Source organism: Aspergillus lentulus (assembly GCF_001445615.1).
Source record: "Aspergillus lentulus DNA, contig: Alt16, strain: IFM 54703, whole genome shotgun sequence".
Taxonomy (NCBI): Eukaryota; Fungi; Ascomycota; class Eurotiomycetes; order Eurotiales; family Aspergillaceae; genus Aspergillus; species Aspergillus lentulus.
Window position 1 is genome coordinate 1,989,845 of NW_028322113.1, and position 22,473 is coordinate 2,012,317.

Below are 22,473 nucleotides of genomic sequence, written 5' to 3' on the forward strand. Positions count from 1 at the left end.
TTCCTACAAAGCTATTGAACGGTCTTTCTTCGGATATTTGCAACTTCCCATTTCCGCATTCAGTGATTCAGTCCGAAATAGCGCCGCTTGTACTCACCGTGGGAGCTGGATTATGATTAGTGTAGAGTGAGACAGTGCATGTCCGGATTGCTCCCGGAGCAGTCCTGGACCGACCCGGATGGTTCCTGGACAGAGTCCTCCGTACTCTGGACCTTTCGAAGGATTCAGCACAAAGTCTATTATAGTAATGAGTCGCTGCGCCCCGTGAAGAAAGAAAGGTATATTAAGACGTGGAGATGCGTCTGGCAGCGTTATGGCCATTCATCACTCTCACAGTCTCACCTCCTCACCTCCTCTACTCCAGCACAACTACCTCATCTCTCTAGCCTGATATCCTTCCAATATGGTTAAAGCTGCTTTGCTCGCCTCACTTCTCCTCAGCGGAATAGCTCAAGGTCTAGCTATTGCTGAACGGGCTACCACTCCTGTTTGGCTCACTCTGCCGCCAACACCACCCCTGCCCTCCCCAATCAGCAAGCACAGAGTCCCCGTGGACGGCGTTGAGCTATGGATCCAAAAGTACAATGAAGATGCCCGCAAAACACCTTTGGTCTTTGATCACGGCGGCCTAGGCTACTCGGCCTACTTCGGTGCAGTCCTGAACCGACTGATCGCGAAGGGTCACTATGTAATCGCCCTCGACCGCCGCGGCCACGGCCGCAGCACGTTCAAGGAAGACGACGTCTTCACATTCGACCTCTTTGCCAACAACATCTACGACCAGCTAAAGGCCGGGGGTGTCTCCAAGTACAATGTAGTCGGCTGGTCCGATGGCGGCGCAACCACCATCTCCGCCCTGCTGAACCGCACTATATCCCCCACGATCGAGAAGGCATTCCTCTTCGGTGCTTTCATGGTCCCCTCTGATTCCAACCCAAATTTCCCGAAAACGGACATCTATTCCGAGTTCGTGACTCGCTGCGCGAAGGAATACAGCCAACTCCAGCCCCAGGCCAACTTCACCTCATTCGCGACCAAGGTGGCGACTCTAGAGGCTACGCTGCCGCAATTCACCAAGGCCCAGCTGCGCACCATCGACGGCTCCAGAGTCAGGATTGCAGGCGCTCAATACGACGAAGCGGTCAATCTGGATGTCCCGGCTAAGCTGCACGCCGCCATCCCGGGCAGCAGCTTGGTCATTCTGAAGAACGTCAGCCATTTCGCACCGCTGCAGGACCCCGATCGATTCACCAGAGCGTTGGAAGACTTTTTCTTTGTATAGACCGTAATCATTGTTGATCCACTGACATTCAAGATGTCCCGTGGTTGTGTGACATAGACTATTTGTAAGCTATAGTATGCTTTCTTCGGATAGCGACGCATTGAAGGGTCATCTGTCAGTCATGGTATATAATGGCGCTCGGTCGTTGTATAAAGCCTCCTCTTAACGTGGCAGATTTCAGCCATAATCGCATACTTGAGTGGGAAGACAAAATTTTCGAGCAGAGGGTTGCCGAGTATCAGACGGCCGGGGTGATGATGCGTACAGGACGGCGCTACGCGTGAGCAAGCTTGGAGGATCTCAGCTTCTGTGAGGACGATCAAGCAGTATGTTCGTAAGCAGTAGATCATCGATGTGACTTTTGTCTGTCCATTGATTGTCCTGTATACCTGACGTGATCACTCAATATCAGCCATCCCCATGACCTTATCCAGACTCTTCTCCGCCGTCTCCCACTCTCTTCTGATCACATCCAGCACCCAATCCCCTCTAGGCTTGAGCTTGAACCTCCGTTCCCTCGGCATAGTCATGAATCCCACGACAACCATCTCCCACGGATCCACCGGCTCCGCCCCATCCACCATCTCAACGTCAAACGCCCAAAGCAAACTAGCAACCTGCATGAACGTCCCATCAATCGCGACCCTCCTCCCCTGACAGATCCGCCTTCCCTGCCCAAACACCGGCAGCGGCAGGTCACTCCGCAATCTTTCCTGTCCGGCATCACCCTCCCGCAACCACCTCTCCGGAACAAACTCCTGCAGATCCCCAAGCGCAGGGTCAAACACCTGCTCGTCGCGCCCGATCCCCCACGCATTCGCCATGACAGTCACCCCCTTGTTGATCTTCACGCCCTGGAACTCGTCGTCCCGGTCTGCGCGCCGCGGGATAGACCCTGGCGCGATCGGCCGCCAGCGGAATAGCTCGTGCGCGACGGCGTCGATGAATGCGAGCTGGGCCCGGTCCGAGAACCGCGGGAGGCGGTCCCGGCCGACGACCTCGTCGAGGATGGCGTGCGCGCGCGCCACGAAGGACGGGTGGTGCAGGGCTGCGATGAAGAGCCAGAGAAGCTGGCGCGGGGAGGTCTCCATCCCGCCTTGGATGGAGGTGGCGAGGGTGAAGGCGAGGTCGAGGTCGGGGACTTGGGGTTGAGCTGGAGAGGACGAGGAGGCAGGGGCGTACTTGGCTGCGGTGGAGAGGGCCTGCTTCGTGGCGTTCCAGCCCGCGGCGTCTCTTCCGTGGTGGAAGAGACGCATGTAGAGGTCGACCTGGGCGGCGTAGAGGCGGTCTGCTGCGCGTTTCCAGGGGGAGAGCACGGCGGGGAGGTGCCGTAGGGGTGGGATGAGATCGGGTAGGGCCGGGTTAGCGGCGAGGTGGGTGACTTGGACTTGGATGTCGATGATTTCGTGGAGGATGTTTTCGTCGGGGTGCGGGATGCGCAGGCCGTAGTGCAGTGCCAGGATGACGCTGGACTGGGTACGTTCCAGCAGCGGGTAGATGGCGTCGGTGCTGATGGTACTGCCGTCTGGAGAGTGCCGCAGGGCGTTGACTAGGTCGTGCAGCAGCTGTTTGGCTTCGAGTTCCATCAGCGGCTGGTACTTGGGGGCGGCGAGCGCGCCGAGACTGGGAGAGAGGATACGGTGGTGCAGCTTGAGATGGTCGTCATAGTCGTGCATCAGCGTGAAGCGAGACTGGCCTGGCGCGGCGCCGGTGATCATCTCCATGCTGACCGACGGCGGCCGGTTGCTGTACCACTGGCTGCGGCGGCTGAACAACTCCGTCGCGGCCTCGTACGAGTTGAGCACAACAATAGGGATAATCCCAAACAGTTTAGGAACGGCTATCGGGCCATTCTGCCGTGCCCAGGAGTCCCAGTTCGCCAGGGGCTTTTCAATAGGCGAGCTATGGAGGTCGCCGATGAGAGGGAGTTTAAGCAGTTTGTCCGTCTTCTTGCCATTCTTTCTGCTGATATACACCACTGTCAACAGTCCTATGACAATGACAACCACAGCAGAAGTGGCAGCCATATTGAGGTCAATGGATGTTGTCAACAGATGTTGAGATGTGTTGTGGAGGAGAACGGCAGTGGGCTATCAATGTCAATTGCAGAGTTTCGGCAGTTGGCCGGGGAGGAGCTTGTTGGAGACGTTATTAATCATATTACTATTCTCTAGGCTAAATGGTCGTCTAGACGCCTTGTTTAGTCGAGTGGTTGGAGAGCTCGACTTAGGCATGCGACTAGTCCTTGATCTAGTTCTTAGTTAGTCTACACTGCAATGCCGCCAACCGTTTCACCGGTATTTCGCCGGCGTTATCGTCTTGGAGACTCGACTGACTCTGCCGATCTCACCCCTCGTAAGTCGCTAAAGAGAAAGACAGATTGATCCACCAATGTGGAGAGGTTATTTCCACGACGTGAAGCAGGCCAAGCATAAGTCATAGGACTAGGGCATGACGGATCGGCGCCGAGCATTTGGGGTCCGCAGAAACAGGGCACTATTCTTGTGAAGTTGCATATTCCCATTGTTTTCAGGAGACCTCTCATAAATTCAATTGGCAATTGTGATATGTTGTTGTAATTGTCGGATTGCTCGAGTCATGACACAACATACTGCAAGTTTCTAGGACTAGCGGTTAGTATGTAGAGAGTGTATAGTGTACTGTCTTATGCACCCGTCAACGGTAAATGTCACAACAAGGCTGAAGCAACGCCAAAATTACGGAAAGTGGGCCTGGGCCCCTGGTAAGTAATATCCTATCTCTAGTCCCTGCAATGATTCTGCATTTAATACTGCACATTCCCTGACGAGGACATGAAGAGTCCACCTCTCTCCACGTCTGCCAGTACCTCGCAGCCTGTCGCTTAAGAGATGACGGTCATCTTTCCTATCCAAACCCGGGACCAAAGGGCTGTGCTTGCTGTGGCACTTACTTTCTCGATACTGGCCGTCGTCGCAGTGTCCTTGCGCTTGTTGGCCCATCATATTGCGCATAAGCCATGGACGTCGAGTGATTACTTCCTGATTGCCGCCTGTGTAAGCCAGATCCCTTCTTAATCATATACAATGACTTATACATCTGTCTTAGTTCTTCGCCGTCGGTCTCCAGTCAATCAGTATCACAGGAGTATTCCAGGCCGGCATCGGCTTCGACCATGTCTCGTCCATTGTGGCCCTTTACGGGATGGAGCCCGTCACCAAACTGTTCCAGCTGATCATCCCGCTGCAGTTCACATGGGTGCTGAGTCTCAGCTGCACCAAAATCTCCATCCTGCTGCTGTATCTTCGCATCTTCCCCGTCGTAGGGGTCGTACGGATCGCCTGGGTCACCATCGGCGTCATTGTCGCTTGGGCCATCGCGACAATCCTGGCCGGGTGTCTCATCTGCCGGCCCTTCGCCTTTAACTGGGACCAGACCATTCCTGGCGGATCGTGCGGAGACCAGGTCACGTCGTTTACGGTGACGGGGGTGATCAATCTAGTTACTGACGTGGCCGTGCTGGTGACGCCGATGCCGTCGCTGTACCGCCTGCAGATGGCAACGTACAAGAAGGTGACCCTGATTACCGTTTTTGGATTGGGAGTAGTGTAAGCCCCTCAATCCCACTGTGTCGTTTCATTTCTCCTGTTCAGATACTGACCAACCCAGCACCTGCGTCATCAGCGCCCTCCGCATCTCCGTGCTCTCCTCAATGGACTTTACCGACATCACCTACACGATCCCCCGCGCCAATATCTTCAGCGGTCTGGAACCTTGTCTCGCCGTCATCCTTGCTTCAGTCCCGATGATGCGACCGCTACTCGGTCGCTCGGTCTACACGCCCAACGGAACAGGCCCCAAGTCCTCCGCCCCGTCTGCGGGACCCAAACCCGACCCCTCCGCTTCCGGTGACGGATTTCACCGTCTGGGAGACAACTCGAGCCAGTTGTGCTTGCAGCCGTTCGGGCAGAAGAAGTTTGCTGGTGTCGGCGTAAGGGAGGAGGATTCCTTGAGTGGGGGGAGCGAAGAGTCGCTGACTCTTGAGACAAGGAGGCAGAGGGAACCGGCTCTGAGCTAGTGGGTTCCTGTCTATTTAAGAACAACTTTAGGATAGAGAAATCCGACCAAACTAGGTTGTATATCAATGAACTGCCGTCACATATATTCCGAAGTTTCAAGAGAACGTCAAATATGGATGTCGCAGTGCTTCAGATGCCGTGCGGGAGTAGATTAGAAAGCCTACAATAAGGGCCTGCTAACAATACTGCATAGAATTGCAAGTGATAGTCCTTACAGGAAGGTGTGAAAGGTTCCCATGATGACATTCGCTATTACACAACTATCTGGTGGTGAGCTGAAAGATGAACAATAGGCCCATGTACAGACTATCAAGACCAATTAAATAGTCTATGGATGGGAACTGGGTTTATAGATTGATACCAGCCCAATGCTACTGCAGGTGATGTGTCATAGTACTTTGTCGATCTTTTACAATCATCATCCTGCGCCTCATGTTGGATCCGGATCAGCACTCGCAAGTCGCCTATAAATCCACAGCATGTCTAGAGTTGTGATCAAAGAGACTCTCTGTGGCTAGCCTTGGACAGCTGGGAGAACAAAGGAGCATTGGCTTATTAAAGGATCGACCACACTTGAATCAGGACGACTGTACTCTGCTGACGACCATCCTGCTGTGACCACTATCCTTCTGTGACTGCCGTCCTCCTGTGATGGCTGTCATCTCCCAACAGTGATGTCTATGGCAGTCTTGGCTGGTAACAGACAGCTTTTGAACTGCCTGATCAGGGAGGACTGCAAGAGCATGGACGAATATCTTTCATTCATTATTCTGCAAGTGTTTCATATAGCGTACTGTTTTATGAAGTCATTTTATGTAGACTGCAGCCTCTGATGTGATGACTTCAAAGCCCTAAAATATAGCCCTTAGTCTGCTAATACAGCCCATAGACCGAAGTCATACTTGTGCCTGAACCCTGGTAACACCCATGATGACATGCCACGTTCTTCAATTGAATCCTGCTAATGCAACACCCAGATCTTCCTGAAATTCAATACTTCAGCTAATTTGTTGATTTAAGTGTACTCCACGTCCACAGACCTTCAGATTCAGGAATGTCTCTGGCTAGTTCGAAAAGTGGCCCGCAAAGTCGCCCTATCTCCCCCCGTAGGTCCCGCCGACTTGCTAAGCAGCCTCCCGAGATCGACGCTAGGGAGGCCGCTTGGGCCCGGCAGCGGTCCGCCTCCAAGGCCAATCGTCAGCAGCCGGTGAATGGCATGCCGGAACGGCCCGAGACATTCAACAATTTGATAGACACCGCGAGGGCGAGGGTCGAGCGCTATGTGAATGGAGGGAGACCACATGAAGAGTATCTCCGTGCTTCCCTGAAGGCCTTTCTCGAGTGGTTACCACCAGGAGGTCAAACTTCAGTGGCCAGAGACATCGTCAACGCTGGAAACGATGACCAAAAGTTGTGGCAGGTGTTTCACGATCTTCTCGCCTATCTTCTCTATCCAAGTAAGCGAGAGAAAGTAATCGCCAAGTACGCATGCTGATCAATCTAGTGATGGCGGAGAGTCCTATACCCTCGGAACCTGAATCACCCTTTGACTTCAGGGAGCCCAACCTGGAGGTGTTCACAGGGACGCTCATCCAACCAGAGGTCCGGGATAGCGATTTCCGGGACGAGTGTGCGCGCCGAGACGGCTATCGGTGTTGTGTCACTGGCCATCTAGATACCAAGAAATGGAAGCAGAATGGATATCTGCCAGCTGATGAGCTCCACGACTTCGTGGAGTGCGCCAATATCATACCCTGCAGCTACACGTCCTGGGCGGGAAGCAAGGTATTATTCGTAGAAATCCGATGGTGTTGTCTCTTACTGACTCGTACGAATTCTCAAAGCGGTGGGAAGTGTTTTATAAATGCTTCCCCAGGGTATGTCGTACTAGATTGAGGACCCCCTCGAACGGGATGATGTTGCTCGATTCCCTGCACAAATCCTTTAGATGTTTTCATATCGCCTTTGTCAAGACAGTAAGTCTGACTTATGTACTCATTTATTCTAATCATTCTGCTGACACATTCTTTCTTTTTTGTAAAGGAAGGGCAGGATGTTTATGCAGTCAAGACTTATCCTGATGTAACAACTAACGTTCAGCGTTTGCTGCCTAATAATTGCAAGGTCAAATTTAGATGCAGTGAAGGCGTGGACAATCTTCCCCTGCCAGATCCAGTGTTTTTAGACTGCCATTATCGGGTGGCTGAGATAATTCACGCCGCGGATCTGGTAGGGCACATCTACGACAAAATTCAAGACTGGAGGGACATGCAAAGGTATGGTGAAACCGATGGCTGTCTTCGTCCCGACGGTTCTACCAACATAACCAAAACTTTGAACACCGCTCTGTGGCCAGCTGTTGCGGAATGACCTGTGTGTTGGTGCTTACCGAAGAGGAATGGCATCATTACTATGCCTCCGTCGAGGGCGTCCCTGCCAGATCCCGCGTATCTGGACTGCCACTACCGCGTGGCTGAGATCCTCCATGCTTCTGGTCTGGCGGAGTACATCGAGCGTAAAATCCAAGACTGGGAAGATCTGAAACAGTCTGGTGGAACAGATGGCGCCCTCCGTCCAGATGGCTCGACCGATGTCACCCGCATTCTGAATACCGCTCTGTGGTCCGCAGTTGAGGGATGAGTTACATGAAGAGTTAGTCTTGGGAGCTGACTATTTGCTTACAGGAACTTACTGGATAGTACGTGTGTTTACAAGAACCAGCTGAATAGCGGGAGTGTTTACAAGAACGTGACCAGCAGAGAGTTCTTGCCGCTGAAGCTTTTATTGTCATAAGCTCTGCTACTAAGGGACGATGAAACTCTACGACTACAGGGGAGCCGAGTCGATGTCTTCACCAACGTGCTATTTACGACGGTTATCATCTTCTGCACAGACTCAGATCGATGCAGTCAAGAACGAACAGGAATCTAAGATGGATTGTCGTCGAATCTAAGTTTTCCGAAGCGAAGGGGGTCGGGCCACTGCTTTCGGGAGATGTTTCAATTTGAAAGGGTAGTCAGAACAAGCACTACTGGTTGTTACTAATGATAACTTTCGGAACTCAGATCAGCAGATGTATTATTTAGTCAAAGGGATCCGTCTAATGCCAATAGCCCAGCCTCTAGTCAGAATGATACGAATTCCAATCTTACAAATATTATATACCACCTATTCTGGTCAATGATACACAGTGAGCCACTAAGGTGTCGTAAGGCGATGAAAGCTATTTCCTCAAAAACGTCAAAGCTGCAAGGCAAAGAGCATCCACTCCAGCTCTCATAGTCGGCTGTATAACAGGTGCAAAAAGAGCCGAGTGGTTCCCAGGGATCTCATCTGTGTGATTATCTTCTCTCATTGCCTTGTCCCAACGTTCTGCATCAATACCCCCAATGAACCAAAAGCAGCACGGAATACCTCGGCAAGTACCCAGCGTAGAAAAGTCTTCGCTAACATTTGTTCTCGGTGTATCAGCGTCAAAGTCATCAAAATGCTGTCCGAAAGACACTGCTAATTGAGACGCCACCTGTGCGTCATTTACAGTTGGCGGAAACCGGCGTGTTCGAGTGAACACCGGCCGTTTCGGCGAGCCACTAGCCATGCACTCGGCCTCCACAATGCGCTGAACAGCAGAAAGAATCTTCTGCCGAGTCTCCAGCTTGACAGTCCGAAAGTCAAGTCCAATCTCGGCCCGATCCGCAATGATATTCTCCGTCTGCCCTGCTTGCAGGCTTCCGACAGTCACGACCGCGAGGTCGCTGGGATCAATCTCTCTGCTCACGATACCCTGCAGTCTCACAACAATATGCGCAGCCAGAAGTGCCGGATCGACAGTCTGATGCGGCAGGGATCCATGGCCGCCGCGCCCATAGACGGTAACTTTAAGACTATCGGCAGCAGCCATGATGGTTCCAGGCCGGCAGCCAACGCTTCCTGCCCGCATGCGCATGACGTGCTGGCCAAAGACATAATCGGGGACTGGGATCTTGGAATAAAGTCCATCGTCTACCATAGCCTGCGCGCCACCGCCCCGTTCCTCATTGGGCTGAAACAGCACGATCAGCGTTCCGCTCCACGCATGCTGCATGTTCGCAAGAGTCTCAGCCGCTGCAAGTAGGCATGTCATGTGCATATCATGTCCACAGGCATGCATCACTGGTTTTTCGACGCCGTCGGCGTCACGCATAGTAACCGTGCTCGCGTACGGGAGTCCAGTGAGTTCCTTGACGGGGAGTGCGTCCATATCAGCTCGCAGAAGGACGGTCTTGCCGGCGCCATTCCTGAGGACACCTGCGAGGCCATAGCCGCCGATATTGGTGTGGATCTCATAAGCGTTCAACTGGGACAGATGGGCTGCGACCTTTTGAGAGGTAGATTCTTCTTGCAGTGAAAGTTCGGGATGGGCGTGGAAATGCTTGTAGAGATCCTCGTACGGAGTCAAGTCTACGGAAGCATCCTTCAAAATGTCTGACAGGTTGTGTGCCATTTTGTAGACAATGCATCAGGGAAAGGAAACAACGTAGAAACGTCGAAAAGCGGCGAGGGGTAAGCAGTGAAGCACTAGAACGGAAATGGTAAGACCACAAAGCGCTTAAAAATCAGTCCTCTAGGCTCTAGCGAATAACCTCAGCCCCGCGGGTGCCGTTCCAGTTGGCCAATTCCCCCAAAGTGATAGAGCTGAGGAGTGCTCCTGCTAAGCCGTCCAAGTTGGTCCTAAAGGGGTCCAGCCGGTTATCCCAGACGATATTCCCATGCTCATCGAGCCAGAGAATTCTAATCAATCCAGACTCAATGGCCTCTCGGTCCAACAGGTTAACACCAGCCTGGATTTCAACTCTGCTATCGCGAGGTCCCTCCACTCTTCCTTGCTTTCCTCCTCAGCATGCGCCACCTGGTACTCGTCGTTTTGGCAACTCTTGTACTGCAGATCACTCCCGTCTCCATTTATGTCAGTAATGCCACCGAAGTCCGTGATGCCAGGGACGCGGACTAACACTCGACGCCATGAGTCCTCGCTGCCGTCGTCGAAATTGTAGCAGGCATGGTCCCAGGACCTTGTCCTCTGGGACGCCTGATCCAGGCACTTCGGATCTCTGTTTCATCTCTTCGTATTTGCTCGCGAGATCCGGGTCGTAGCATGTCCGCAGCCAGACGGTCTGCCAGCCGTGACTGCTGACCACACTGACATTACGCTTGTGTACTGTCTGGTGGCCAACACGCGTCTAATCTCCTCGCCGTTTTCAGGCGGAGAGTACGGCGGAGTGGACTCGAATTCGGCACGGAGCTGATACGGCTAGCAAGGACAGTCAGCCTTTCTGTAGGTTGCTGCAGCGGGAAAGAAAGGTCATACCCAGCGTTCGATTAGCGTCAGCTTCTGGCATTCCCAGACGGGTCGCTCCCACTGTTCCTGACTGTCTTCCGCGGTATCGCGATCCCAACGCTCCTGTATACAGAGATCAGACTAGAACAGAACTAGATGGATGCGACGTGTAATCTGGGAACTGACCGAAACGAAGAGGTCGAATGGCAGACGGCCGTATCGGCCTCTTTTTCGAGCGTTTTTCCTGACATCTTGGACAAAAGGGCGACGTGGAATGGTTGCAAGAGGAAAAGCGAAGGTAACCACCAGCCATTCAGCCACTAAAGTAAGAATATCCTCCAACTCCAGGGTTTCCCCTTGGCAGCCTCAACCCCACTGGCCAAGAAAAGTAGCACCCTCTGTGCCGTCAACTGGCTTCTCCATTGCGCTATCTTCCGGGCATTTCTTACCACTTACATAGACCAAGGATGTTGGATTGTCCCACTAAATGCAGATACCCACTTGTTATTATCAAGGATGGATATTATAGAAATAATATATACCCAAGATGTGTTTAGACTGCCACCCTCCCTTCCCAACTCCACTGATTTCTGCTAAGTCTACCGTACTTATTTCCTCGAAGCCAGTTGACCTGGAGACTTGTCAAAAGCATGGCATCATCAAAGCTACTCCCACTCAAACAGCCTCTTGCACTCAACCAAGATACGTCGCCACAGACCCTGTGGCCCTCCGCGTAAAACAACACAGCCAAAGCTTGTCCGGCGGAGACTTCACAATCTCCACCTATCCCACGGACGACTCTCCGCTCGGAACGAAGCTCTTCTCTGTGAAAGGTGATTTCGGATCATTGAGTAACAAACGACACTTCAGCGACACCTCGGGCCTCCCATTGTTTACACTGCAGCGCAAAAAAGCCGGCGTGACGTGGTTCGTAACCCTTCCTGGCGACGAGCGCGGCTCTGAACCTATTGCGACGATTGCCACGAAGTGGAGCGCTTTCAAAGATAAATTCGACGTCTACTTTAAGAATGCGGCTGCGAATGGGGAGGAGACGGTTCTGGAGGTCCGCGGGCAGAATGTGTGGAAGACGAAGACACACGTCTACTACAAGGGGAACTTGGTGATGATCACCAAGCTTGCGGATGTGGTGTCGGTCTATGTGCCTGGCAAGCGTCCTGCCTGGACGGTAGAGGTTGCAGAGGGGATGGATCTATCTCTGGTAAGTTCTGGTTCTGTTAGAGGTCAGCGATGGTGAGAGTTGTCTGATGCTTGTCTAGGCCTCTCTTATTACAGTCCTCTTGGCTACACTGCTCCACTACAGCAGTTTACCGTCATCTCATTCTGGCCCCAGTTCCAGGGAAGATGAAGACTTCAAGGGTATCAGCAAGAAATAATGGACCTGGTCATGTTAACTGTCAGCTGTCCGAGGATGAAAGTTATGTTCTGAAGACACATTTGCCCATAACATGTCTTTGTGCCCTTGCCTTCTCACAATATTTCCTTAGTCTCTAATTTGCATCATTTTGAGGCCATAGAAATGATATTCTTTAATCCCTCCCAGCTAAGGTTAACAATCCATATCCAGGCGGCTAATCGTCATGGCATGTTGTAGATGGAAAGACTACTTGATTTCTAAAACTGAGACACTTGTCTCAGGCAGGTCCATGGTCTATCCACGGATCACCAGTTGGTTATACCCACAGCCCCCACTACGGAGTACGGGCTATCCGGCTGAGGCGCTGGCGGCTTGGTGCCAAGCTAAGGTTGACCAATCTTAGTGGAAGTGTTCCCAACATCATACGTACATGCTTTCATAGATGAAGTAGCTACCTAATCGACAGTGATCTGCAATTGCCTGATAAGGAAGAAACTCAGAAACAAAGGTCCTATTCATAGTCAATCTGCTTAGTTGTTGACATGTCGATAGCTAAGAAAAGGAAAAACGCAAAACAAAAACACATAGAGTCATAGACTGCTCAGGACGTATAAATTATACATCGATAGGTAGAGCTTAGAGTAGTACCCTCTTAGCCTCAGCTCATAGGAGATTGTTCACAATATCCATCAGCCTCTGCTTATCAGCCGCACTCAAGTTGACATAGTCAAGGCAAGCAGAGCCACAAGGGATGGGAGTTCCCCGTTCAGCAAAGAGAGTGGCCAGAACCATGCACTCAGGGGCCACATTCTCAACACGGAGAGCTGCAAACATCAGTCTTTCTCACTCTACCCATCCTGTCTGCGGAGGAATGCTTACAGTTGACCGACGTCTTCCGGACAGTCACGGTCCGGCCGACATTGGCATCACGGCACATCTGAATGTTGTAATCAGGCACACCGGGCCAGGACTGGCGCTTCTCGACGTCCACAAGGTCGTCGATGGAGGCGTCGGCGTCACGCTTCCCGACGCCGCCGCTTTTAAGGCCGATGTAGATGAGGTTACCCGTCAGGGGGGCAGCAATTGTAAGGAGTAGAGGGAAGAAAAAAAAAAGTAAACAAAAGACAGGCTATGAAGAGAACAAGACCTTGAAGCTTTTAAAATAATTTTATTTATTAGCTCAGAAGAGCTTGCACTAATTCTTATTATTATCATTACATGAAATTTAGTATTATTTAGTCAAAAGTCGGGCACTGCCACTAGATATACTAAAGCCCAGTAGCCCAGCCACTGGCGCCCTTATAACCTGCCGCATCCCCCGCTACTGATTCTCCACAGCTCTTTTTCAATCACAATCGGTAAGGCCACCATTACCCAAAGTCTTATTTTTCTTCGTTTCCATGCATCTAATAAATACAAGGATGGGATAAACGATACAGCCAATCATCATGCTAGACTGGTTCAAAAGTCTCTTTGGTCTCACTGAAGAATCCAAACAACAGAGAGTCCAAAGGCGCCGCAGCCGGGCCCGAAGCAGGAAAGTTCTAGCCCGGGAGCGAGAACTGCGACGCCAAAACCAAAGACAAGAACTCAAGGGCGGGAAGCAAAGAACTCCTTTTTTCTGGGGCTCTCCGGGGACATCAATGCCTCATCATCGGGAGTCCCATTTCAGGGACTATTTTCAACGATAGTCGTGTTGTTTGATTCCATGGTCGTTACTCGTTAGTCCCTGTGTATACAGCTCCTACGTCATTTGAATGCTCTAGCCGAAAGATTCCATAATCAGCAGTGGAGCAGTATGCATTTGGTTTCAGTATGTGGAATTGCAGGTCTTTTTTGCTGTCTTCTGGCTCAATAGCTTCTGCAACCCAGTTTTGTTCAAATCCGTCATCATTATTCCTCAAGCTGAATGAAACAGTTTCCTTTCTAGTCGAGGTCTCAAGAAATACGATTAAGAAGAAGTACCAGATAATTCAAATACATTCAGCACCAGACTAAGTTCAATCCGACGGCATTGCCAGGTTCCTAATATCGCACCCCATGTTTTCCCTCACTAGGATCCCCTCAAAGTGACCGCTTTTCCCCTCTCTCCTATCACTACATATTCATCTAAACCAGCAGCCTGACAGCCTCGTAGAGAGCCGGTTCCACCCCTAGTTAAATCTCATTGACCTCCAGTCCGCGAATCCATGGAGCTTTCCAGACAAGTAGCGCTGCACAGCTATCACAAGTATCCTAAAAACATACAAGATCCCACACAGGTCATCATCATTGTCTAAAGCGCCTCCAGTCAGGATCATATTATCCGCAGCTGCGGGAACAAAACACATCAGCCATGGGTGATGGGCAACCATATTCTGTAAGGACAAGGGCTTAAACTGTGGGAATATCTATTCTCGCAAGCTGGACGGGACTAGGAATATATGAAGGAGTTTTAGCTGCTGCAGACAACTCCTCGAGGGTTGGAGATGACAACACCATCATAGCTGAATCTATACTACTCACTGAAAGATGCTGTTATTATTAGTGTGGTGACTCAGTCCCGCATCAGGACATCATAAATTTTTATGTTGGAGTCGCAGCCTGCCACGTAACACCCCAATTAGGAAATCAGGACTTCCTATAATATAATCCAATCTTGTCAATTGCGTAAAAGCGACGCATAACCCAATTACTGATACCAATCCAATGCCAGAACTGGTGCTTTCGATTGTTGAGTAACTGCTCGATGGAATCATGGCATCCATCCTACATTACGATAAAATGGCATGGTGAAACTCGGATAGATGGATATTATCCTACATGCAGGACAACAGGATACTTATCAGAGTTGCTAGAATGTGGTATCTGGTAGTCAGTCTGTAAATTTTGCTGACTGAACTTCTCCAAGACGGAGTTCCTCTTATTGAACCCTGGTGTTTTAGGAGTTGGGACCAAATTCAAGGGTCCCACAAAAGTCAACGGCTAAATTTCAATTAGAGTATTCTTAAGTGGGGCTAGCGGCGGGAGCTAATGCAAGGCGATTTCATGCCAATCAGATTGCATTAAAGATCAGATAATCTAGCCCTACTTTCAACCTCTTCATACTAGAGAGGTACAGTATAACTCAGAGTGCTGTTCACCTCTCTGATATTTAATTGAGATCTACCTCCTCTTCTACAAGATGCATTATTCAAGTTAAATAATTGATTATGACACATCTATCCCTGCATCGCACAGAAGCCCTTTCAAATTACCCAAATAATTGAATCCAAAAGTGAAACTGGCAATCACTCATCCTCGTCATGATCATCAAATGGCCAATGACGCTGTATTTGTGCCGCAACTTCCTCGGAGACTGCCAGTAGATTGCCTCTGCTTTGAATTTCTCGCTCATTTTCTTAGCCTCACTGTACCTCTCTGTCGGGACCCCGCCATCACCAGACACCCCGAGACAATTTCGAGATTTCTCCATGTCGTCGTCCGCAAGCCGCTGCTCCTCCTCGAGCCGTAGGCACTCATCAATCTCCTCAGGGGAATAGTGAAGTGGACAGACTGAAACCGTCGAAGCATAAAGCCTTTCCCAATTTTGGACGACACGAATAAGATCGGCTTTTAAAGTGACACTGTCACCCTCCCAAGGATCGCCGGCATGTTGAAATAGCTGTGGTTTCAAAACCACTTCATCCACCGTACACGCGCTGAAATGGTCGTCGTTGAATTTGGCGGTGGCCGCGAAATAGTAATAATGGAGTTGGCGTTGTTGAAAATCGATTCTTGCGGCTTCTTGTTCGTTTTCCCCGAGTTGATCAAAGTCCGAAGGAAGTTGGGGCTTGATAAGGTCCTCAGATACTGCGTCGCCATAGTTTTGAAAGTATTTTGGCGGCCCGGCTTGAAGGAAAAGGGGAAGAATCGAGCAATGCTGCCAATCTATTAAAGACACCACTTCAAATGGAACTGAAACCAGGATGTTGTTAGGCTGTAGATCAGCGTGGCGGAGAATTGGTCGACTGAGGAAGCATTCTTTCTCTGGAGAGAAAGGGCGAGCGACTTTAAATAATCCCGGAGGTTCCTAACGTGGCTGTCAGGATGGACTCTTTCATACGAATACATCTCTCTGTGCAGCGGTTCAAAGGGAAAAGAGCCCGATCGAAACGAGAGAGCCATTCCAATTCCCGCGTCGCAACTGATTCTAAAAGGTAGCCAGTTTCTGAAACTACGTTCAAGTTAGAGCCGGAGACCAAGCGTGTGATTCTGTCGACTTACATGGTCCCTTCTTTGTGGATAGGGAAGATCGTCCTTTCTGTCACCACTTGTAATGTGCATCAGGTCCAACACAGAATTTTCCATTGCCTCCAGCTTGTTGTAAGCCTATTCTTCGCATGCTAGGAGGAAGATCATGCTCGTAGTATATGCTTCCATATCCGGGCAGTTGTATGGAAAACAGCAGTGCCTCGAGCTTCACAATCTCGAAGATCATCTTCAGCCGCTGCCGTTCCGCCATGGTATACCAAAGGTCTCCAAGCTCGTTTCCTGCAGCTTTCTCCATGATGATGTATTCGGAACCAACAGGGTTTTGGTCGGTAGCCGAATATGTGAGGATACGAGGTACCGGAACGCCATGTAATCGAACAAAATCCATTGTTGCCACCTCACTCGCGGTCGCATAAATCCTGGGTTCGGTCGATGGATATGGAAGTCGTGCCACAACTTGAGTACCATCTCGAATAGTAATTTCAAAGGCACGGTTGACCCCCCCTCAGCGAGCTTTCGAATACAAGTTACATCCTGGTCCGGTCGACCGATGGATGCAGCCGCAATGCGATTCAGCAGGGCGATATTGAAGAACTGTTGTCTCTCCGCAAGGCGTAAGGTCTCGTTGTAACTTAAGTTCGTTAGTCTAGGCATGGGACTTCGGGGCTTAACGTACATCCATCTTCCTGAAGTATAATTGAACAGGTCAGGCTGGCTCATTGTAGAATGGTCCTTGGATGATGGTTGCTTCAACAGAAAAGGGAGCGAAGCGTGGTTGAACCTCACTCAATATCGGCCGACGATCGTTATCCCTCTTGTAAGTACCGAAGCCATTCCGAAGCGTGACGGAGAGAAGATCAGGTCCGTCAGACCGTACACAGGTGATATCACCCTTCTGTCATCCCATGGGATAGGCCCCTTGCTAGGTCAGCTGAAACAAGGTACGTTCGACAGGAGTATTTATAGATGCTGTTCAGTATCCTGAGGATCTAGGTTCATAAAGTTACATACGATTATAGAGGAGAAAACTGGCCAGGGAACTATTTAATATATAAATAAAAGATTGTATGAATTTCGACGGCATTCCTTATCTGAAGGACGCAGAACCTTGAATATCACTGGACCACCATTTTCTTATATAGTGAGCCGCTGAAGTCAGCCATTATTAATATGGCTTCATAAACCATCACATATACTGACTTATTACGCTTTTTTCTCCAGAGATAGAAGGGCTCTTTGAGAATTGACACGGTGAATATGTGGCTTAAGTACGGCTGAGCAGACGGGAAAACCTGTTTTGCATTTTATATGGATGTATACATCTGCTCATGAGCATCAGAAAAGTATAATGGTCTTGACACAATACATACCTGTCTTCCTAATCTTGCAAGTACTCATCCAGTCTTCGCCGCTTTACTGCGATTATGAGCCATATGAGCACTGACTAGATGACCCGCCGCCAAAGCAGCACACGTGCTCAACTCGCCTGCCAGCACGGTGGCTGCGACGATTCGGGCCAGCTGACGGGCATTATCTCCAGGGTTGGTGGCATGTGCACCTCGAACACCCAGCAGATCAAGCATGGCGGCTTGCGGTTCAAGGATGGTTCCGCCGCCGATTGTTCCAACTTCGATGCACGGCATTGAAACTGAGATGTGCAGGTTATCATTGACACTATAAACCAATTAGTCAGGCCAGGATACAGTGCAATGAGGTCTTCTACTTCTTCATAATGGTGATGCAGCTGCTACTTTCGATATTCTGCGCTGGGTCTTGCCCTGTAGCTAGAGAAACTGCCGCGACCAGGTTGGATGCATGGGCATTAAAGCCGCCAATAGAGCCAGCCATGGCACTGCCGACCAGGTTCTTAGCAGTGTTGAGTTCAACAAGTGCATCCACGTCTGTCTTGAGAATGGAGCGCACCGCATCCCCTGGTATCAAAGCCTCAGCGACAACTGACTTGCCCCGTCCATCGATCCAGTTGATCGCGGCTGATTTCTTGTCGACGCAGTAGTTGCCTGTCACTGAAATAGTTACCATGTCTGAAAACCCATGCTCCTTCATGACTTCAAGGGCCTTTTCAACACCTTTCGAAATCATGTTCATCCCCATTGCGTCCCCAGTCGTCGATTTGAATCGGACATAGAGGTAGGTGCCAGCCTGCGCTGATTTCAAGCCCTGCAGGCGGGCAAATCGACTGGTAGAGTTGAATGCCGTGGTCAGGACCTTCTTTCCTTCGTCTGAATCAATCCATTGCTTGGCTTCTGCTGCGCGAGATAGGGATGGGAATGCAAGGCATGGCCCTCGGGTCATGCCGTCAGCATTGATGACGGTTACAGCGCCGCCCCCAGCATTAATCGCTTTGCAACCCCGACTCGCGCTGGCTACTAGTACTCCCTCAGTAGTTGCCATTGGAATGAAATAGTTCTGACCATCTATTACCAGGGGTCCAGCCACACCTATTGGCAATGGCAGATATCCAATGACATTCTCACAGCAGGCCCCATGGACTAGGGTATAGTCATAGTTCTCAAAGGGAGCTTTTGAATACTCTAGGTCACTTGCCACATCACGAGTGGACTGTGTACGAGACACCACTGCGCGGCGGATCTTGACAGCTCGGGTAAAGGCTTCCAAGCGGCTCATCCTCGGATGGCGTTCCATCATTTTCTCCAGGGCATGACCGGGAATTTTGCCGCGGAGGCATAGATTGACTATCTCCTCATCTTCCAATAGCGATTCTCGTCCTTTTTGTAGCATGGCATCCACTCGTTCGCTTTTTGGCGTGTCTGTCAGCTCACTAGGTCCTGGCATGGTCTTTCCAGACTCATTGGAAGAGCCATTTGACTGGCTCACGATTGCAGAAGAGCTGTCTGGAATCACCTCGCGCTCGCGTAGATTACGGCGAGCTGCCTTCATTAAATAACTGTTCAGTACCATGCTTAGGAACAGCACAGCAATCACCCATTTGCTGATTCCTGGATCTTCGAGCCATGCCAGCACGCCCCCAAGACTACGGCCGCGTAGTGTATCGCAGAGCGGGCCAGCATAATTATCCCCACAAGGCTCAGTCTGCGACTGCAGGACGTATTTGATCGGCGGCAACACTGTAACGCGCGTTTCGATGTTACTCGCCCGGGCAACCACAGATATATCGTCCAGACCATTGCGTGCGACTCGGTAAGGGTTGATTGGGGCCGGCATCAGGATGTCGGAAGGTCTCGACAGGTACGGCACCCAGTTAAAAACCCTGACGTTGCCGTAAGACAGGGACGACAGCTGAAGCACATTGAAAAGCACGAAGGCGCCAACCATGAGAAATTTGCACCGAGATACATTAGCAGCCTTGACCTTGCAGCCAAAGATACGGGAGTTGAATTCCTGGTTACCAGTGGCCATGCCATCGTCTTCCAGACTCCTATGCGGCTTGACATGCTTTCTAATGCGCGTGACTTCCAGTTCCACACAGAGCACACCGACGTAGAAAGTAAATAGAAGCAAGCTGTCAAAGAGGAGGATCCACGCCGCGAGAAAGCAGAACTGAGGCAGAGCTCCTTGTACCCTCGAGGCTGCGCCTGCCGCCAGGATAGCAATTTCAATAGCGTAGTCACGCACGATACGCCCTCCCTCGCGCTTGATGGCCACCTCAATGGCTTCGGGTATGGACCGCCGGGCCATTGGTTTTGCAGGAACGTGGACCTCGGTCGCAGCATGAAGTACCGCTCTCGTTAAACGGATGGGTTTCTCAAATCCCACAATGACTACCAGAATTGGCAGGCATTCAGAAAGAATGATCATGGAGGTAGGTACACCACTGCTAGCAGTGACTTTTAGTCCGAAGAACAAAGAGAAGAAACCAGAGAGCAGCACCGAAGAGGCCAACCAGAAACGGGACCCGAGTCGGCGCATCGACATGAAGAGTGACAGGAAAGTGAGGTACATCGCCAGGTATGCCAACAACATGATGACGATATCAACTATTTGCGCATGCTGACTTTGTTAGCGGCGGATGAACGGACAACATGTCAATTCTAGCGGGGTGAGAAGCAGGCATACCTTGATTAAATCGACAAAGGAGGCCAGAAAGTCTATCAGCCAGAGCCTGAGCTTCGGACCAGAATTGCCTTTTCCAGCGGTTTTCAAGGTCCATATTTGCCCCGAGTGCTCACCCTGCGACTTCGCGAAGTTCTGAGTTTTGCATAGAACCTCCTCCAGGTAATCATAAGGCACAGAAAGAGCGATTGAAGTTTCGCTCAAGACGGAGGATAAGACACTAGGTGTTCGAGAGACGGGTTGTGCAGCGGTCAAGTCCGAAAAAATACTCTCCTGGACGGCAGAAATTCCTGGGTTGCTTTCGGAGGTGGGAAACACGAGTGTGATCAAAGCCAAATGCGATGCAACCTAGCTTGCCAGAAATATGAAGTCAGTAGATTGCTCATTGGGTTGAAGAAGAATAGAGGTCTCACCTCTTGGTCGCTCATCGACTCATCCTTAGTCTCCCATCGCCAGGCGGTCGCCTCTCCGAGACGAAGACTACGGCTCCCCTGAAGAAAGTCCGTAACATCAAGCTGGTTGAGGTGACTCTCCGAAGGCCGCGTAAGATTGACATTGTGTAAACTCCCTTCCAGCAGACTCGTGTATGTCATGGTGGCTAGTAGAGCGGTAATGACCAGGGTGTAGATTGGTTGCTTACACGCCTGTCTAGCCACTGTGCCTAACACAGTTGTGCAATGTCGGTGTAGCCAGCCAGGAGTATCAGACTCCTTTTTGTTTGTAGGAGCCATGGCCGGTTTGCGCATAGTCCGGGAAACCAAATTCAGCAATGAGGATGTTGCAGGGTGAGACGATTGAGAATTCGTACTTAGCACTGCGGTCGACTCGATTAGGAGGTCTTTTCAACGCTGAGGAAGTGATAGAGACTGCGACTTACCAGTCTCGTTCCTCTAGTTGCGATGAGAGAGGAAATAGGGGAGCTCTCATCCCAGCACTATTTGACGGCACTGGCGACCCTTGCTAGTTCCAAAGCATGACTCGTCCATTGTTCTTCGGGGTTGTCTATTATTCTAACTCTCAAACAAGGTAATATATGTGGAGTATGTCCGGTTTATCTCTGGGGCCTAGACTCCAATGATGAACCGTTCTTAAACCCAAAAAAGTACCTGTATAGCGGAGAGTGGAGAGCCGTTAGTTGGGGGAAGGAGGCTTAGCAACCTTAGGTCCTATCAGGTACAGACTACCCGAAGGCAACAACATTATCTATTTCCCTGGATGCTAACATCCTAATTCAACTGGTGAGATACTAGGTACCGTGATGGACTTTTCTGATGCCGGTACTGATGATTGTTGAACAATAGCATCAGTAACCCACGCGTAGGTAGAATTCCGGTTCAGTGTAAGCTTTTAGGTTTCCCTATCAAACGGCTAACCATTTCCATTTGCCTACATAAGGGTACTTGGTACAAGTTTTCTTACCGAGGGGCGACGGACTAGCCAAGAGAGCGTGGGAGCACATCTCTGTTGATGTATGAGATGAGCAGTGGAAGATTGATGGTCAACGCTTTTTATACATGGTAAAAGAGAAACCATGAATCTTAAGGATCTAACCAATAGTCTCTTATTAGTAGATACTGTAGTACTCTATAGTTCACACAGACTCCTAGTAAAGAACTACCTTATCTACAGAGAAAACAAATTTGAAGATATGCACAACTGTTTTAAATTCATGTCATTTGCCCAGGTGAAGCTGAGGGCTCTTTTGATCAGGATCAATGCTGCTCCATTTTGGCGTTGCTACTTACTCTATCTATGGCTCTATACAATGTGGTACATTAATCTAAAAAGTACTGCAGCGTCAAATGTATCATGGCAGAGTATACTAGGTGGTTAAGGGTAAACTCGACACTTACTTATTTCACTCCGTGCATACCTTGACAGGACCACAGTCATAGTCTTTCTGATATTCACTGTAGAGCCTATCTATGTAGGAACAACCTCATGTTAACTAATTCTACTAGCCTTGATGACGAAATATGGCAAGTTATCCACTCTCAAGTATGCAGTGAATGATGACCCTTAAGCCTTACTTATGTGTAGACCTTTCCCATCTCCCTCCGCCCTCTCCTGAGTCCACCACAAGACGCATCTCATAATGAACAAGCTAGTTCAGCGCGTGAGAAAAAACCCCATGGTCTTCGATGACATGTCGAGT

General features: G+C 50.3%; 7 protein-coding genes across 7 annotated transcripts; 2 read left to right on the forward strand and 5 right to left on the reverse strand.

Annotated features, from left to right (window-relative positions):
* Positions 1 to 403: 403 nt before the first annotated feature.
* ALT_8127 (alpha/beta fold hydrolase) lies at positions 404 to 1,282 on the forward strand (the record flags this gene model as incomplete). The annotated part of the gene is made up of 1 exon (XM_033556029.2): positions 404 to 1,282. One exon carries the CDS (start codon positions 404 to 406, stop codon positions 1,280 to 1,282), a length of 879 nt encoding a protein of 292 aa, XP_033411920.2.
* Positions 1,283 to 1,680: 398 nt separating this feature from the next.
* Positions 1,681 to 3,309, reverse strand: ALT_8128 (cytochrome P450; the record flags this gene model as incomplete). Its single annotated transcript, XM_033556030.2, has 1 exon — positions 1,681 to 3,309. The coding sequence occupies one exon, from the start codon at positions 3,307 to 3,309 to the stop codon at positions 1,681 to 1,683; it is 1,629 nt and encodes a 542-aa protein (XP_033411921.2).
* A 5,254-nt stretch (positions 3,310 to 8,563) lies between these two features.
* ALT_8129 (M20 family metallopeptidase) lies at positions 8,564 to 9,823 on the reverse strand (the record flags this gene model as incomplete). Its single annotated transcript, XM_033556034.2, has 1 exon — positions 8,564 to 9,823. The coding sequence occupies one exon, from the start codon at positions 9,821 to 9,823 to the stop codon at positions 8,564 to 8,566; it is 1,260 nt and encodes a 419-aa protein (XP_033411925.2).
* A 127-nt stretch (positions 9,824 to 9,950) lies between these two features.
* ALT_8130 (uncharacterized protein) lies at positions 9,951 to 10,908 on the reverse strand (the record flags this gene model as incomplete). Its single annotated transcript, XM_033556035.2, has 5 exons — positions 9,951 to 10,160; positions 10,332 to 10,506; positions 10,554 to 10,630; positions 10,688 to 10,780; positions 10,840 to 10,908. The coding sequence occupies 5 exons, from the start codon at positions 10,906 to 10,908 to the stop codon at positions 9,951 to 9,953; spliced, it is 624 nt and encodes a 207-aa protein (XP_033411926.2).
* A 296-nt stretch (positions 10,909 to 11,204) lies between these two features.
* Positions 11,205 to 12,051, forward strand: ALT_8131 (uncharacterized protein; the record flags this gene model as incomplete). The annotated part of the gene is made up of 2 exons (XM_033556036.2): positions 11,205 to 11,876; positions 11,935 to 12,051. The coding sequence occupies 2 exons, from the start codon at positions 11,205 to 11,207 to the stop codon at positions 12,049 to 12,051; spliced, it is 789 nt and encodes a 262-aa protein (XP_033411927.2).
* Positions 12,052 to 12,695: 644 nt separating this feature from the next.
* On the reverse strand, positions 12,696 to 16,560 carry ALT_8132 (uncharacterized protein; the record flags this gene model as incomplete). Its single annotated transcript, XM_089600371.1, has 4 exons — positions 12,696 to 12,856; positions 12,912 to 13,069; positions 15,428 to 16,083; positions 16,348 to 16,560. 4 exons carry the CDS (start codon positions 16,558 to 16,560, stop codon positions 12,696 to 12,698), a joined length of 1,188 nt encoding a protein of 395 aa, XP_089455264.1.
* A 1,099-nt stretch (positions 16,561 to 17,659) lies between these two features.
* Positions 17,660 to 20,911, reverse strand: hmg2 (3-hydroxy-3-methylglutaryl-coenzyme A reductase; the record flags this gene model as incomplete). Its single annotated transcript, XM_089600372.1, has 4 exons — positions 17,660 to 17,913; positions 18,017 to 20,255; positions 20,322 to 20,666; positions 20,732 to 20,911. The coding sequence occupies 4 exons, from the start codon at positions 20,909 to 20,911 to the stop codon at positions 17,660 to 17,662; spliced, it is 3,018 nt and encodes a 1,005-aa protein (XP_089455265.1).
* Between the last annotated feature and the right edge of the window lie 1,562 nt (positions 20,912 to 22,473).